At 31.2% G+C, this 16758-nt stretch overlaps 1 protein-coding gene across 1 annotated transcript; it reads right to left on the bottom strand.

The window, feature by feature from the left end:
- Positions 1-2787: 2787 nt before the first annotated feature.
- LOC134719678 (collectin-11-like) lies at positions 2788-16214 on the bottom strand. Its single transcript, XM_063582652.1, has 6 exons — positions 15942-16214; positions 15587-15634; positions 7615-7713; positions 4837-4931; positions 4279-4363; positions 2788-3336 (listed from the first exon to the last, which is right to left on the bottom strand). Exons 1-6 carry the CDS (start codon positions 16150-16152, stop codon positions 3110-3112), a joined length of 765 nt encoding a protein of 254 aa, XP_063438722.1. The 5' UTR covers positions 16153-16214; the 3' UTR covers positions 2788-3109.
- Between the last annotated feature and the right edge of the window lie 544 nt (positions 16215-16758).

The following is a 16758-nucleotide window of genomic DNA, read 5'->3' as shown; positions in this document are numbered from 1 at the left end:
CTGCAAATATTTAAAATATAAAATGATGAACATTCCAGTTCCCTATACAGATTTTTCATGTTTTCTGTTATGAAATTGTTGTGAAATTCAAAATTGTAGCTTATCTTACATGAAGCTGGAAGAATGTTTTTCACATCGAACACTCTTTATTTTTTTGTACTGTAGTCCTGTCATGTAGTGTTATTGCTTTAGTGTTATATTTAACATTGCCATAAAAGCGTGAGGTTTGCTAGCCGAAAAACCAGGTTCAGCCCACCATTTTTTTTCTTAAAATGTCCTGTACCAAATCAGGAAAATGGCAGTTGTTATCTTGTAGGTTTTTTTTAATGTGTGTTGCATTGTCGTTTTAGTGTTTCTGTTGTTTCGTTGTTTTCCATTTATAGTTGATGTGTTTACCTCAGTTTTAGTTTGTAACCCGAATTTGTTTTCTCTCTTTCGATTTATAACTTTCGAACAGCGGTATACTACTGTTGTGTTTCTATATCTGAATGTGCTGGGACATGAGATTGATGCGTAGTGGAAACAATACTAACAATGTCTATTTTAATACAGATTTAAAGGATTAAACAATTTAACACTCAAAGAATCACCTAGCGTATCATATGCTATGTTAAAATTCACTTATAGATAGACCAATAAATCGGATGGACTGCAAGCATTTTATTTCAATACGCAACTTTATTTTGACCGGATACCAGGAAGACGAATAAAATAAGAATTTGTAACTAATTCAGATATAATCAAATAAGAATTATTAAAATCCGAAGAATAGAAATAATCAACTTCTCAAAACACTCACTCTAAACAAGAAATGTATATTGAAAAGTATATCAACGAAAAATTTAAATGGTATTACAAAAGTATATTGTAAAATGAATTGTTAAAAAATCCGAACTCATCCTGCCGTTAAGACAAGAAAAGAATTCATGAGGACTATATAACAAAGTGAAACCATATATTTATAAATATTGTACAATTTATCTTTGAGATAATAATTTATTCCTTAGTATGTACTAACCTTGTTTGTTTTTGGTTATCTAATTAACAGCTAAATTTACCCGGCTTATTTATATGATTGAAACATTTCAATAGTCACGAATTCTTGGAAAATTTACACAGTGATTTCCACGAACTGTTCGAAGTAATTTTTCGTATGAATCGGTTTTTAAATGAAATATATGTTATTTTAATTATTCGTCCCTTTAACAATAACAATGCACAGTAATGGAATGGAATGGTCTTGACATCTTATCTATGCGGTCTAGATGGGATGTATATAATATAGATTAATGTGTAGATCCAAAATATATAAAAATTAAAAAACAAATAGTATTTAAAAGAATAGAATTATGGGTTGGCTGTTGAAACATAAGATCAGAGAAAATTTGGTAAAAAGAAAATAGAGAAAAAATTGTCTTAAAAGTTAAAGAATAAAGACCCTCGTGTTATGAATAGGAGAGGACAAATGGAATAATGAATGATATCATAGATGTAATACATACATCTTTGATGGTATCAAGTGCATTCTTTAAATTCGTCTTAACATTCAGGAAAATTATGTTGTCACGGATCAGGTTACAGATAAATCTTAACCTTTGACGATATCATGACAAACAAAAACTAACTAATTGACATTTAAATCTTGTTATGTAATAAAAGAATAATTAGAATTAAACTCGTTAATATTATGTTAGTTTAAATGTTGTTCTAAAAATACTTCCTGAAAATATAAAGATAGGATCAAATCAACATGATTGTGTTCATCTCTTCCGGCCCACACATAGGTCTGTGTATAAAATGCATTCTGATATCACGCTCTTCTTTCGCTTTGTAAACAAAGCTACGCTTTAATTTTATAAAACATGGACTGCACGTACATGACATTACTATTAAAATTGCCTTTTTTATTGGGTTTTGACCGTTTAAAATGAACTTTTCTGTTGGGTTTTGACCGTTTAAAATGAACTTTTCTGTTGGGTTTTGACCGTTTAAAATGAACTTTTCTGCCTTTAATGCTCGCTAGGAGATTTTCTAAAAACATGAGTATATAAAGAATTATTTTTTGAATTTGTCAGGTCACAAATTAACTTTATAATTAAATAAACTTTACAATTTTTGGTGCAGTTTTAAAAAAAACTACCACGACTGTCATAGTGGATTTGTTTTTTCATTACGTAGTGTGAAAGATCAGTCACGAGGGTGCAAACAACATCGTCCTTCAATATTCTTAACTATGTTTTGTGTATTATCGCTGGTCTTTTGGCCTTATTTATTTTTTAACTTTGGATTTTTAAGCTTATTTTCGTCTAATTGGTTTGACAGATGGCATGTATCACCTTGTGTAGCTTGCTATGCGGTATGGTTTTTGCTTATTGTTGAAACCGTGATCTATAATTGCCAACTTCTATGACGTTTACATTGGAATCTTGAAAAAATGTCTTCTTTGCAATTATACTGCATATGCTTACTTTAGTACTACCCAATATGAGATACAAACATCGTGTAAATAAGTCTTTTTTTCTGATTGGATAGACATACTTGGTGCTTTTGCCAATGCACCTACCAATAATCTGCCATTCAAATGTATATGCTATCTACTAAGTAACTCCATATTTTTATTCATAGCGCATGACTATCAATTTACCCTCCACGTTTTTCAAAATACTATCAAATCTTTGTATTCCCTAGCGTTGCATAAATACTCATTTAAAATTAAGAGGATAGAATAATATAAACAAACTACGAACTGTTAAATATTTATGTTATTGAAGACGTGATATAAAACAAATGAACGTGTAGGTGCAAACCGGAGTATGATATTGTGAATTCGCTTCTTGTTTTATCCGTTGGATGCCAATTTTCGTGGATTTCGTTGGTACACATGAAATACAAAATAATGTGTTGAACGACTAACATATTTTCATTGGGCTTGTATGCCGACTTCGGCATAACCACGAAATAAAATATCCATGAACATTTAAGTTTTCCTTCATCCACAAAAACTGGTATCCAAAAAAAATAAATGAATCCACAGCAACCGATGCTCGCAATCCGCAATCCTCCGGTTAATCCTCTACTCTCCGTCTATTCGTAAAATGAAGGCACGAAATCAGCCGAGTTCCGAATGTTTCTCACAAATATATGAAAATAAAAGTGAACATGCCCAATCATTCCATCGGTAGTCCCACCTTTTACCCATTGATGCACAATCCTCGCCTGGAGCAGCATTGTTAGGTTCATTAGGATTCCAGTCAGTAAAGGTAAGAGATGTATTGTCGGATTCCCAGACAAAATTAGATTCCTGTTCATTATCAGTTGCTCCAATCCAAACGTTATCTATTAAAAGAAACAACAACCTCTTTTAATATTCTCTTATCAAAATTGTTGATAAACCACATTGTTTAAATACGAGATAATATGTTACTAATTGGTTTAAGACTTTCAATACTCGTTTTGTTTGTACAATGTAATTAACATTATCTATCTTTCAAAAAGAAACATAACCATCCGAAATATTCAAATATCTAAATTTTGAAAACAATAAAAAAAAAAAACGTCACTTGTTGGTTGAAAATATGGAATATGTTTCACAGATGACGAAAATTATGTTCAAATTGTCTTAACCCCCTTTCGTCTTCTTTCTCCCTAATTTTACAACAGTTGGAACAGGATCTGCATTCCTTTCCGGAGAACTTGAATTATCTCCCCTTTATAAGTTTTCACACCACCGGTTGCACTTTAACATATTTATAAAGCACTCCGGTGTGATGACTTCCACAACGCATGTGTAATTCGCAAAGTCTCTTTTGGCGAAAAGTGTTCGCCTAAACAGATTTGGAAGGGGAGGTGGGTGGTAGCCAATATCATAAGTATTATTCTATGGTGGGGTCTGTATTGCTCAGCCTTTAGTTTTCTATGTTGTGTTTTGTATATTGTTGTTTGTTTTATTTTTTTGTTGCTATGGCGTTGTCAATTTCCTTTCTTTTCTATGTTGTTGTTGTATACTGTTGTTTTGTCTTTTTGTTTCTGCCGTTGTCAGTTTATTTACGATTTATAATTTTGAATATCCCTTTTGCCTCCATGGCGAAAGTTTTTTTAGTTTAGTTTCAAACATAATAGCAAACAAAAGCAAGATATTGGCTACTACATGACATATGCCGGAGGCCATGTCTTGACAAAAGCTCACATTGACATTATAGGAAGATGAGCGAATGACATATACGAGTCGTTTATGTCTTCATATAAATAACCACTACTATCTTCTTAAACATAACTTACCATTTTGCAAGTAAGATTTTAAAAAACAATTCTCCACGGCGTTGTCAATTTTTACAAGATAACCTCCTTTGCTATGACAGTCAATCTATGAAACATGCAAAGTTAAAAACATTAACACACAGGCCTATGAACTTATTACGTAGCATATTTACCTAACGAGATCGGGATATTGATATTTGTCAAATCCTGACCGGAAATTATGATATTTTTTCTCCTTTAGTAAGAGCACAATCATAGACAATGGTGTAGAGGACGACATTTAACTCACTGTATCGGTACAGATTTAATATGAGCATGCTAGGATGCAATTTGAAAAAAGGTAGAAGTTTTTGAGTAAATAAAGAACAGGAAGAAACAATTTGCTGGAAAATGACAGGATGACAATTTATGTAGAAAAATGTCAGGATAAATATTTAGACAGGACCGAATAGAATAAAAAATAAAAATGTGGGACAAAATTGTTCAAAACTACCACCCCACCATCAAAACCCAACCCTCATCAAATCCCAGGCACACACACGCACACACACACACATAAATCAATTGGTAGTCCCTTACCTTCGCATCTTTCCAAGTCTTCACTGATTCTAATTCAAAATAATAACAACTGTTCATGAACATTTCCCATCCAACCTCGCAGCCAACTGTCTTAACTGTTTTAAAAGATATTTTTTGCATTTTAAGAATATTCATTAATTCAGTCCTTTGTTTATTGATACATATAAGAAGATGTGGTAGGAGTGCCAGGGAGACAACTCTTGATCCAAGCTACAATTTGTAAAAGGAAACCATTATAGTTCAAAGTACGGTTTTCAATAACTTGGCTCACAACAAACAGTATGCTATAAAGGGCCCCTTTATATAAGTGTGCTTTCCCGCGTTTCGTTTAGTATAGCGGGACAATATTGTATTGACGGGTACGGGTCGTATGAATATATCATAAGGTCACACATAGTGACCAATTTGTTATACATTCTGGCAGTAAAGCAAAGATTCACTTTCTAGCTGTCGTGCATCGAGTAAACACTTGATGTACATGTATATACTAGTAATTTGATAGTTTTACTGCAATCAATTTTGCCAGTACGCACATGTTTTAGGTGTAGGTCAGAGACTTGGCCCTGGAGACGGGATTGCGCACTTGGCATCCACTGACACAGGTATCTAGAGAATTTTGGTCTGTTATATTGTTTTATCTCTAGTTGTTCCTGGCCGTCTATGAATGGGTGCATTTAGTCGGAAGTTTGGTTTTGGTGTATGTAGGATAATACGTACATTGGAATGATGATCCTCAATGCTCTTCAACTTTGTATTTATTTGGCTTTTTAACTATTTTGATCTGAGCGTCACTGATGAGTCTTATGTAGACGAAACGCGCGTCTGGCGTATAAAATTATAATCCTGGTACTTTTGATAACTATTTACACCACTGGGTCGATGCCACTGCTGGTGGACGTTTCGTCCCCGAGGGTATCACCAGCCCAGTAGTCAGCATTTCGGTTTTCTGTTTACCAAACTTTGAATTTTTCGAAATACTAAGGATTTTCTTACCCCAGGAGTAGATTACCTTAGCCGTATTTGGCACAACTTTTTGGAATTGTGGATCCTCAATGCTCTTCAACTTTGTATTTATTTGGCTTTTTAACTATTTTGATCTGAGCGTCACTGATGAGTATTATGTAGACGAAACGCGCGTCTGGCGTATAAAATTATAATCCTGGTACTTTTGATAACTATTTACACCACTGGGTCGATGCCACTGCTGGTGGACGTTTCGTCCCCGAGGGTATCACCAGCCCAGTAGTCAGCATTTCGGTGTTGACATGAATATCAATTATATGGTCATTTTTATAAATTTTCTGTTTACCAAACTTTGAATTTTTCGAAATACTAAGGATTTTCTTACCCCAGGAGTAGATTACCTTAGCCGTATTTGGCACAACTTTTTGGAATTTTGGATCCTCAATGCTCTTCAACTTTGTATTTATTTGGCTTTTTAACTATTTTGATCTTAGCGTCACTGATGAGTCTTATGTAGACGAAACGCGCGTCTGGCGTATAAAATTATAATCCTGGTACTTTTGATAACTATTTGAGTATGCATTGTAATTGTAATAATGATGATAATAATATTTGTAAATATTTATAATATAATCTGGTGTCTAACGAGCATGACGGGCTTTCGGCAAACTAAGATTATGTTTGCGTTGCTTATATTTGCCACGGGTATGTAGTTAATACGAATATAAATGTCAGTTAATACGATACACCATTGGTTGTGCTTCTTTTTTATTGTATTGTTAAAGAGTTGCTACTTACAACGAAACTACTGTAACAAGTAAAGTCGAAATCTTTTTTTCATTAAGTTTCATGCAAACCAATAGCCTACATGTATGTCATTCCAGAAAACATCAGAAGCCAGCTGATGTTTTAGTTGGGTTCACGTCGTATTCATGTAGTGATAATTTTGTCCGTAGTGAAAATCTGTTTGTCTTACTTTTTTCATTTGGTTATAGTTTTGTCTTTCCTTTATTTGACTTAAATGTTTTAACGCCTCAATATAGTTTCAAGTCTTCAATTTTACTTGTAAACTAAGTTAAATGTAAGGTGTGTCTTTCGTGGTTTAAGAGGAAGACAAGGACATTTTCTCTTGTAAATCATTTAAAAAATACAAGGAAATCAATTACAAAGACGGCAGACTTGATATGTTTACTTATTTCAAAATGGGAAATCAATTTACAAGTCTCCTTTTCTCTGAATACATTCCTGTGTTTTCTTCGTAGTTGTGTGAATTTCTGTTTGTTTTATCGGTTTTTTTTTGGTTATCGTTTTGTCTTTCTTTTTTTACTTATATTTTGACGCCTCAATATAGTGTCTAGTCTTCAATTTAACTTAGATACTAAGTTAAGTGTAAGGTCTCTCTTTCATGATTTAAGAAGAGTCTTATTTAACTTATGTTTAACGCCTCAAACTCGTTCCCTTACATGTTAACCTAATCCAACCCAGTCCCTAGCCTCTGATCCTAATATTTTTAATTATCTTAATCCCCAACCACTAAATATACCACTATACCTTACCCCAATCATTACCCTTAACCCTAGCATTTATCCATATCCCGATCAAATAACTCTGACCTAACATTAATCCATACCACTGAACCTAACAATAACCCTTACACAATCCCTAACCTTATAGTGTAACATGTAGGTTTGTCCCACTTTCTAAACCTAAACTTAAACATAGGGTTATCATAATCACAACTTTTAAACAAGTAATATGGTGCTAAATGCTAGCTTTAATATCGATCCAGACTGCTTGAGTAACTTGCTTACTTACCTAATAAATCAAATTGTCTATGAGCGCTGGAAAGGTCCGAAATATTTTTTGTCAGTTGTTGTATCTGGCCTTCTTGTCTTGCACTTTTTTCCATGATAGCTGAAATATTTTTCTGATAAATTTCTGATGTTTGAATTCGAATTAATTGAATAGTCAGTCATAATCAAATGTTATATACATATTCGAATTAAAAACTCTCAATCTACTGCAAGATTGCTCCCAAATATTTTAGAAATATTATTTCTCCTTTTCTTCGTAACATACAGAATGTAAATTAGCGATTTTAAATTATATTGTCCTTGTTTATGGCATGTTCCTCAGCTAATTAAATTTGTGTAGTGAAAGATTCATAAACCCAACATTTTGTTCCAGTCTTAACCACAGCAACATGTTCATAACTTAATAAACATGTCCATAACCACAGTATTATGTCTATAGCCACGTTAAGGTAATTCAGGGGTATACCGCCATCTTGAATTGTACAATCACAATAAATAATCGGTTCTTTTGCCAAAATCTTCAAATTCGGAGACAGATTTGCAATTTATTGGTAACACTGTTTATTTATATAAAGAAAACTTAATTATTTATTGCATTATCGAAAATGTTTTAACAAATACCACATAGTTGTGCTTTAAGAATTATTTTTTTCAAATGAGCCATTTAAAGGGAGAAGTCTTTTACGTACAAAATTTATACTGGAAATATAGGGAATTTTCATTTTTTACGTGTAGCAAGAAATAAGTTTAGTGACACCATTTTTCTTTTAATTTTCTTAAAATATATTATAATACCTTTCTTCTCATATTTTATTTCAAAATTATGTCTCATACATTTCTTTTTATGCACAAAAATGTGTTTTTTCATGAAAAATTTAAGCAAATTTTGGCAATTATAAACCACTCGTATCGTGAAAAATAGCGGCGACCCTTACTTTTTATCAATTTTTTGTAAAAAAGCATAGTAAAATCTATATTTTTGTATAAGAAAGTTCTGTCATTTTTTTCTATACCCCTGAACTACATATACATGTCCTTAACACGTTGTTCCGATTTTGAAAATGCTTTTTAATTTCACATTCAATTGGGGATTTTTCCCTGATTTTGGGACAGGAGGAATCCTTATAATAGTTCCAAAAAAATTAGACTTATCCGACCCAAATAATTACCGTCCTATAATTCTAGTTAGTGTGATGTAAAAATTTTTACATCTATTTCGACTAACAGATTTATCAATTGGGCCGATGACGAAGAAAAGCTTATTGACAATTGGTTCGGATTTCGACCAGACCGGTCAACTGTTAATGCCATATTCATGTTACATTAAATCATATCACACATATTACACAAGAAGTCTAAAGTTTATTGTGCTTATGTCGATTTCCACAAAGCCTTCGGAGAAGTTATTACAAAGTGGAGTCAGTGAGAAATTTATAACAATTATGAAAGCAGTATATGAAACCGTGCGTCTATGAATTAGAACGAAAGACGGTTTATCTGATGCGTTTGTAAATTTTCCTGGAGTGAAACAAGGGGAACCACTCTCTCATCTCTTGTTCCTATTTTCATTAACGATATAATCAGTGATATATACAAGTTGATAACAATGGTGACATAATCTAACTTAATGGTTACCTCATATATTTGATACAGTTCTGCTAGCAAAGTCTGCCGATGCTTTGCAAATTTTATAAGATAAACTTACATTATACTGTAGGAGATGGAATTTGACTGTAAATACGGACAAAACAAAAATTGTTGTATTTCGAAATGGTTGGAAGCCCGTAACTGACCATTTTTATTTCGAAGGCCAAGCACATGAAATCGTCAAATTATATATTTACCTTGGTATGCTGATACATTTCAATGGTAAATTTGTTCAAACTGAAAAAAAAATGGCACAACAAAGAGCTCTATTATCTTTAATTAACTCGATGAAAAAAGTATTAATTGGTCAAAGTCAACAGTGTTTTTTTATTCAATAGTATGATTGGATCCGTTCTGAACTATGCGTCCGAGGTGTGGAGATTTCATCGGGCCAACGAAATAGAATATGTTCATAATCGTTTTGGTAAGTATATACTCAACTTGGGTAAAACTGTACCAATTTTGTTTGTATGTGGTGAACTCGGACACTTTCCGAGGCGTATTTCAAGAAAATATAAAATTGTTAAATATTTGTTGCATTTAATTAAGGACCAACCAAATATTGTGTATGATGTATATAAAGTTTTATGTACTGATGCTACTAATGGCAAAACAAATTGGACATCCAATGTAAGAGACCTTTTGTTTAGTTTAGGTGTCATTTGACCTTATTAAATCACGTATGAACGATCAAAATTATCAAAGCTGGTACGCTAGTATTAATGCTTTTGAAAAACTGTCTATCTATAAATGTTTCAAACTAGTTTTTTATGGAGAATTATTTACAATATGATTTAAATACCAATATACTTACAAAACTACGTAGTGGAAGCTTGAAATTATATTTAGAAACAGGTCGCTATGACAATATTCCTAGAGACAATCGTATTTGTAGAAGTTGGTTGTAAAATGAATAATGTATTGAAGATGAATATCATTTTCTGTTGATTTGTCCTGCATATAGAACACTTAGCTGTATTTTTTTGCCAAAGTATTATTGTTCATGGCTAAATACATGAAAGCTAATTTTTCTGTTACAAGCTGGGTCTAAAAGCTCAACTAAAAATCTGTGTAATTATCTTAAAGCTGCATGGAAACTAAGATTGCAAATTATCAGTTCATATATTACTCATATTATTATAAGTTATCTCTTCATGTATTTTAAATAACGGGTGGATTTCAGAAACCTTCAACATTGAGCGCGGAATTCGACAAGGGTGTCCTTTAAGCGCTCTATTGTTTGTTTTATCAGTTGAATTACTTGCTTGCAGAATAAGAGACTCTAATGATATAAAAGGAATACAAATCAAAATTGATAAAAAAACTCATAGTCTAAAAATTTCACAGTTAGCAGATGACACAACTCTTTTTTTAAAAACTAAAAATGAAATAAAGCATGCACTTAATATAATTGAAACCTTTGGATCGCTCTCTGGACTAAAACTCAATAGAAACAAAACAGAAGGTATATGGCTAGGTAAACTTAAACACTGCAAGGACAAATTCGAAAACATTAATTGGAAAAATAACGTAAAAAGTCTTGGTATTTATTTTGGCTCTGATAAGAAAGAATGTCAAAAACTTAATACAGAAAAACAGTTGGAAAAATCAGAAAAAATAATTAATGATTGGAAAAAAAGGAAAATTAGCATGATTGGTAAAATCACTATCATCAAAACACTAGTCATACCTAATATAACATATATTGCATCACTAATAAATCTGTGCAAAGAAACTATATCTAAGTTTAAGAAGATGATATATAATTTTTTATGGGAGGGTGGTAGTGAGAAAGTTAAACGCTCAGTGCTAAGTAAAGATTATTTAGAAGGGGGGTTAAAAATGACAGATCTAGATTCTTACATAGAAGCAATGAAAATAAATTGGGTTAAAAGACTTACAGATAAAACTTGGGCAAACTGGAAAATTATTCCAACCTACTATTTCAGTGAGTTTGGGGGTAAAAACCTCATATTTAAAATGAATCTGGGTTCTCACAAATCATTAGAAAACATAAAATACCTGCCTACTTTTTACTTAGAAATCTTAAAATGCTGGATTAAAAATGGTGGCGGGAAGACAAAAAACCCTGAGAATTTTTTAGATATCAGGAAACAAGTTATATGGGGAAATCAATATATTAAGAATAAAGGCAAAAGTTTGTATTTTAAACATTGGATAGAAGAAGATATAATTTTTATTAATGACATAATTGACGATAAAGGAGAAATTTCTCAAAACATATTAGACAAGCTTAAAAGGAAACAAAATTGGATAGTAGAAACATGTTTTTTACGTAAAGCTATACCCAAATCTTGGAAAGAAAAATTAAAGAGTAAAACATCCACAAATACTAAACAAGATATAAGGATGAATAGCCATGGATTGTATTACAATCTGGACAAAATTTCATTCAAAGAAATATATAATATCTTAATTAAATCTAATAAAGAGCTCCCAGTAGGATTCTCTGTATGGAAAAATCATTTCACCTTTGACAACATTACTTATTTTATAAAGAAGAACCTTACTTTTACATTCCATTTTTTAAAAGATAATAGAATGAAAATGTTTAGATGGAAATTACTGCATAATATTACAGCAATTAATCTTAATTTGCACCGTTGGAAAATATCTGATAATCCAAATTGTGTGATTTGTTCCAAATGTGATAACTATAATCATTTTTTCTTTGAATGTAAATGGGTAAAAAATTATTGGTCCATAATTTATGACATATTTATGTATTTTAATATAGATCAACATGTCTTCTGTCTTAAAAATCTTGTACTTGGATATAAAATTGTAGATATTGAATATAATCCACTTAATCATGTCATAACAATGATTTGTTTTGTGATTTATAAATGTTTTTATTTATCAGAAAAGAGAACTAAATTTGTGAACATGCTGTCAGTTCTCAAAAATGAAATTGAAACACAAATGTTATATCATCCAGATAGTCTATTTTTGAGAAAATTTCATAGGAAAATATCAAAACTTTGATTATATTTTTATTTTTTATGTGAATTAGACCTCATATAAATACTACAGTAATTAAATAAAAAAAAAAAAAAAAACTCATTCAATCAATAATTTACAAATCAATCAAGATCAGGGGTCAATACTACAATAGCTCCTTCTTTGATCTCTTGGATATACTTCATTCTTACTTACCTGAAATACTCGATTATTATAAGTTTAAAAATTTACACATTTGATAAGTAACTTGACGACTATAATAAATTACTCACCATTTCATTAAAATTATTTGTCAAGCCACGAGGGCCATGAGGTCAACCATGCTTGATCATTCTTGATCATGCTACTTTCGGTTCAACTAGTTTTATATAATCAAAACAAATGACGGGCAAAAATCCGGTTATTTGGTATTCTTCTTTTTATTACTTTCTTATATGAATGTATAATTTTTTTTATATATATAGGATCACTGAATAATATATATGTATTGTGTGCTCGTATAAATATTTTGTAAAATGCAACTAACACGATATAAAGATAAGATATATTTTGCTAATCAAATCCCCTGGTTTCATTAGCGAATTAACAACTCAGGGAGGAACCTTAGCGTCATTGTTGTAGCGCTAAGGGACATTGTTCACAACCAGTAGTGAAATAAAATATTTAAAGTTGAAAAAAAAAAAAAAAAGTTATCTCTTCATTATATTTAGTTTTATTTAATTGTTCTCTGTATTTTGTCATATTTGTCATATACATGTATGTATATACCTTGTATGATGCTAAAGCAATGTAAATTGATAATGCAATTAAGATTCATTCATTTATTGTTCATAACCACATTAACATGTGCTAGTACTTGTCATGCATGTAATATTTCTCAATACAAGCTGCATGCAAAGGACATAATCTATTAATAGTTCTAAGCATGTAACATAAATTGTTCCCGTTAGGAAGAACATTTTTTTAATTTTTATGTACATCCAGATTAAGTATTGACACTTGTTTATAATTGTATGAATTGATACATACATATAAAGTGCCTAGACAATCAACCTAACGCTGTTATAAGAGATGATCTGTACTTTTTATTCCTAACCTCTACGACAACACCGCCTAGCATTGCACAAAGACCTTATCCCCTCTTCTAAATATAGCTTAAGAAAATAAGCTTTTGTTTTGGGACGTATTTCTCGTTAGAATTAAACAAGGATATCTGCTACAATACACGAAGTATTATTTGCAGTGTACATAAATGATCATTTACGCATCTCTTCATTATAATCATAGATTTTGTCTAATGCTTAGTCCGTTTCTGTGTGTGTTACATTTTAATGTTGTGTCGTTGTTCTCCTCTTATATTTAATACGTTTCCCTCAGTTTTAGTTTGTTTCCCCGATTTTGTTTTTTGTCTTTTGATTTATGAGTTTTGAACAGCGGTATACTACTGTTGCTTTTATTTATAGGATACTAATCTATTTTTAGAAGCATACAATGTATGTATATGTCTGATTTTGTGGAAGAACAACTGCAACTTAAACCTTGTCCATCAAATTTCTTATGATAAAGAAACACCACTGTAGTTAGAATATGTGTAAAGTGCCTCGAAAAATCAACATAACGATGGTATAGAATATTTGATTAGTAACTTCCTCCTCGAGCGGAGCTGGAACCTGCACTTTCTAATTCTACGATACCGCCTTTCACATTACCTCACCTCTTACTATAGCTTATTAAAATAAGCTTTCGTTTCGGGAGGGTTTACCTTTTCGTAGAAATTAAACAAGGATATCTGATACAATAAACGAGGTATTATTTTAAGTGGAAAGAAATTATCTACTTATCTCTCCAGTGTGATTACAGGATGCTCATCTATTTTTAGAAGCATACAATCACGGTCAATTAATATATTAATATGTCTGCTTATGTGTCGTGACAACAGCAAATTGTACTGTATATGTTTAAATATATATTTTAAAAGGTGTGCTACATCCGTGTCAATGAGAAAACTTTCCATCTAACAGAATTGGTAAAAAGTAAACCGTTACAAGTCAAAGTGCAGCCTTCAACAGTATTTTCAACTTGCGTATGTCCTTTCTTTTTTTGCTGTATATCATTATATTTAAAATATTTGTTTAGGTACCTTAACTTAAAATACCTATCTGAATACCAAAAAGCAAAATATGCCATTCTTCGCATAACATTTACACCTTTCTTTGAATCTATTGACAATTCTCAAAATTTTATATGTAATAAGGAATTTAAAAATTCGTCTGAAAGAAATAATACTTCTATGGGTTCCGAGTCATGTTGGAATCCTTGGAAACACAGCTGTAGACCTTGAGGCAAAGAATGCCATGGGTGACCCTATATCTAACTGTAATATACCATATACTGATTTTAAATCTAATATTAAAGAATATGTTTTTAATATATTGAAAATAAATGGAGTAAAATAGATGATAATAAATTGCATGAAATTAAACCTAATTTAGGCAAACCTTTTAATAATATTATGTGCAGAAAAGATCAGTGTGTTATTACTAGATGTTGTATTGGTTATACTAGAATAACACACGAGTATCTTTTAAAAAATGAAGATGAACCACAATGTGTTCCTTGCAACTGCAAGTATACTATTAAACATGTTTTAATTAATTGTATTGACTTTGCTGATATTCGTAAGATGCATTTCAATGTCAATAATATGTATGATTTATTCAATAATGTTCCATTAACAAATATTGTTGCATTTTTAAAAGAAATTGGAATGTATTATAGAATATAAAAATGTTATTATATTTAAATCGTTTTTAATTTTTATCACGTTATTTTACTGTTGATTTTTATTTGTATAATATATCAATTTGCTTTAGTCAAGAATTTTAGAATATTGAAGGACTTTTTGTCTTATTTTAAAAATATGCTATAAATTGTAAAAATATTCGAATTAGCTCTCGCTGCGATATAGCCTTTTTGTGCTAATGCGGCGTAAAGCAACCAACAATAAATCAATCAATTGAATCTATTGACAAAATGCACGGAATATATCAAGCTGAACTGTTCTGAAATGAGCGCCACTTATTAGTCTTATGTATACGAAAATCAAGTCTGGTGTACCTAGGAACAGTATACCTAACAATATACATGTTCCTGGGTGTGCCAAATTTTGATTATCAATTATAACGAATTGACATTTGTAGAAACTAAACTATCGAACATTTGTCGAATGTAATATACTTTGATTTAAGCATAAAAAACAGTTTATAGTGAGCTAACACCGCAGCCACAAGTAACTTGTTTTGTGGTACGAAAATGAATGTACCCAGAAATAATCAATAGTATACCTCCTAAATCTCCAGGACTTCCTTTTACGCCTTTTGATCCATGTGGTTCTACAATCAATATATTTAATAAGAATGCGAATGTTCATAAAATATCTAATCTTTTTACAGCTAGAAAATAATCAATTATTATTTTTTGGTTTCAAATATTTCTCATTTTGTAATGCAGACATGAAATTTCACATACCAAGATTGAAAAGAAAAACTAGTCGTCACCTTTAAAGGACTTTGGTGTAAAAGTTAGCGTTTGCTTACATAAAAACATATACTGTATTTTAAGATCCGATGGTATCAAATGGTGATTTGGTGGTTGGAAATTCAATTTATCCTCTAAGAGAAATATTGAAAAATGTCTTACCATAGAAATGAACAATGGATGCAACTGCCACTGATAAACAAATAAACTGCAGTACTATCAGGAGTAATAATATCTTATCTCTGTTTCTACTTGCTCTAAAAAGGTCAGCAGTTTTTTTAGTCCATTCTGTAGTCAGGGTACTATATGCGTGTGTTTGTGAATCCTGGTTATTCATCGGTATTTCAAATATGCTTCCATGTTGTTCGCCCATTATCTAATTACAAATTCTATTAGAATAGACTTAACACACCATTATATGTTTATACACCTTAGCAGTTTCTCCTGTATTTGAATAAGTTCGTTTAAGATTAATTGTAATGACCAAAAATAAAAAGTAAAAAACCCATTGCGTCAAATGTACATAGTGCCTTAAAGGTATCCGTTACCTTGTTGATCACGTGGTCGAAAATTTACATACCAAATATTTTTCACTTAGTCAATTTAAATATGTAATAAAAATATACTTGTAAGTGTTTTGATAACAACAAATGCTTGACCTATATATAGCTATGTGGTGATGTTGTTTTGTTATTGCATTTACAACATCTATTTCTAACGAATCTGTGATATAAATCAACATTTTGGTTATTTTTATCTTTGTGTTCATGTCGCATTGATGTATATATATATATATATCCCACAAGTCATTATATTCTTATTATACAATGATCAGTGGTTTTCATTTGTTGATGTGCTTCATCAATGTTTCTCGTTCTCGAGTTTTACATAGATTACACTGTTGGGTTTCCCGCTTGAATGGTTTTACACTATTCATATTTGGAGGCCCTTTATAGCTTGCTGTCCGATGTGAGCCAAG

Source organism: Mytilus trossulus, chromosome 5 (assembly GCF_036588685.1).
Source record: "Mytilus trossulus isolate FHL-02 chromosome 5, PNRI_Mtr1.1.1.hap1, whole genome shotgun sequence".
In the NCBI taxonomy this organism is placed as follows: Eukaryota; Metazoa; Mollusca; class Bivalvia; order Mytilida; family Mytilidae; genus Mytilus; species Mytilus trossulus.
This window is presented reverse-complemented; position numbering and strand designations above follow the sequence as displayed.

Bases quoted from the DNA above. Each gene is read 5' to 3' on its own strand.
- LOC134719678 (XM_063582652.1), bottom strand. From the start codon at position 16,152: ATGGGCGAACAACATGGAAGCATATTTGAAATACCGATGAATAACCAG. The intron at 7,714-15,586 runs GTATACTATTGA...AAAATATTTCAG, and splicing joins AAGTCCTGGAGATTTAGGAG to CTATCATGGAAAAAAGTGCA. The intron at 4,364-4,836 runs GTAAGGGACTAC...CATGTTTCATAG, and splicing joins AGACTTGGAAAGATGCGAAG to ATTGACTGTCATAGCAAAGG.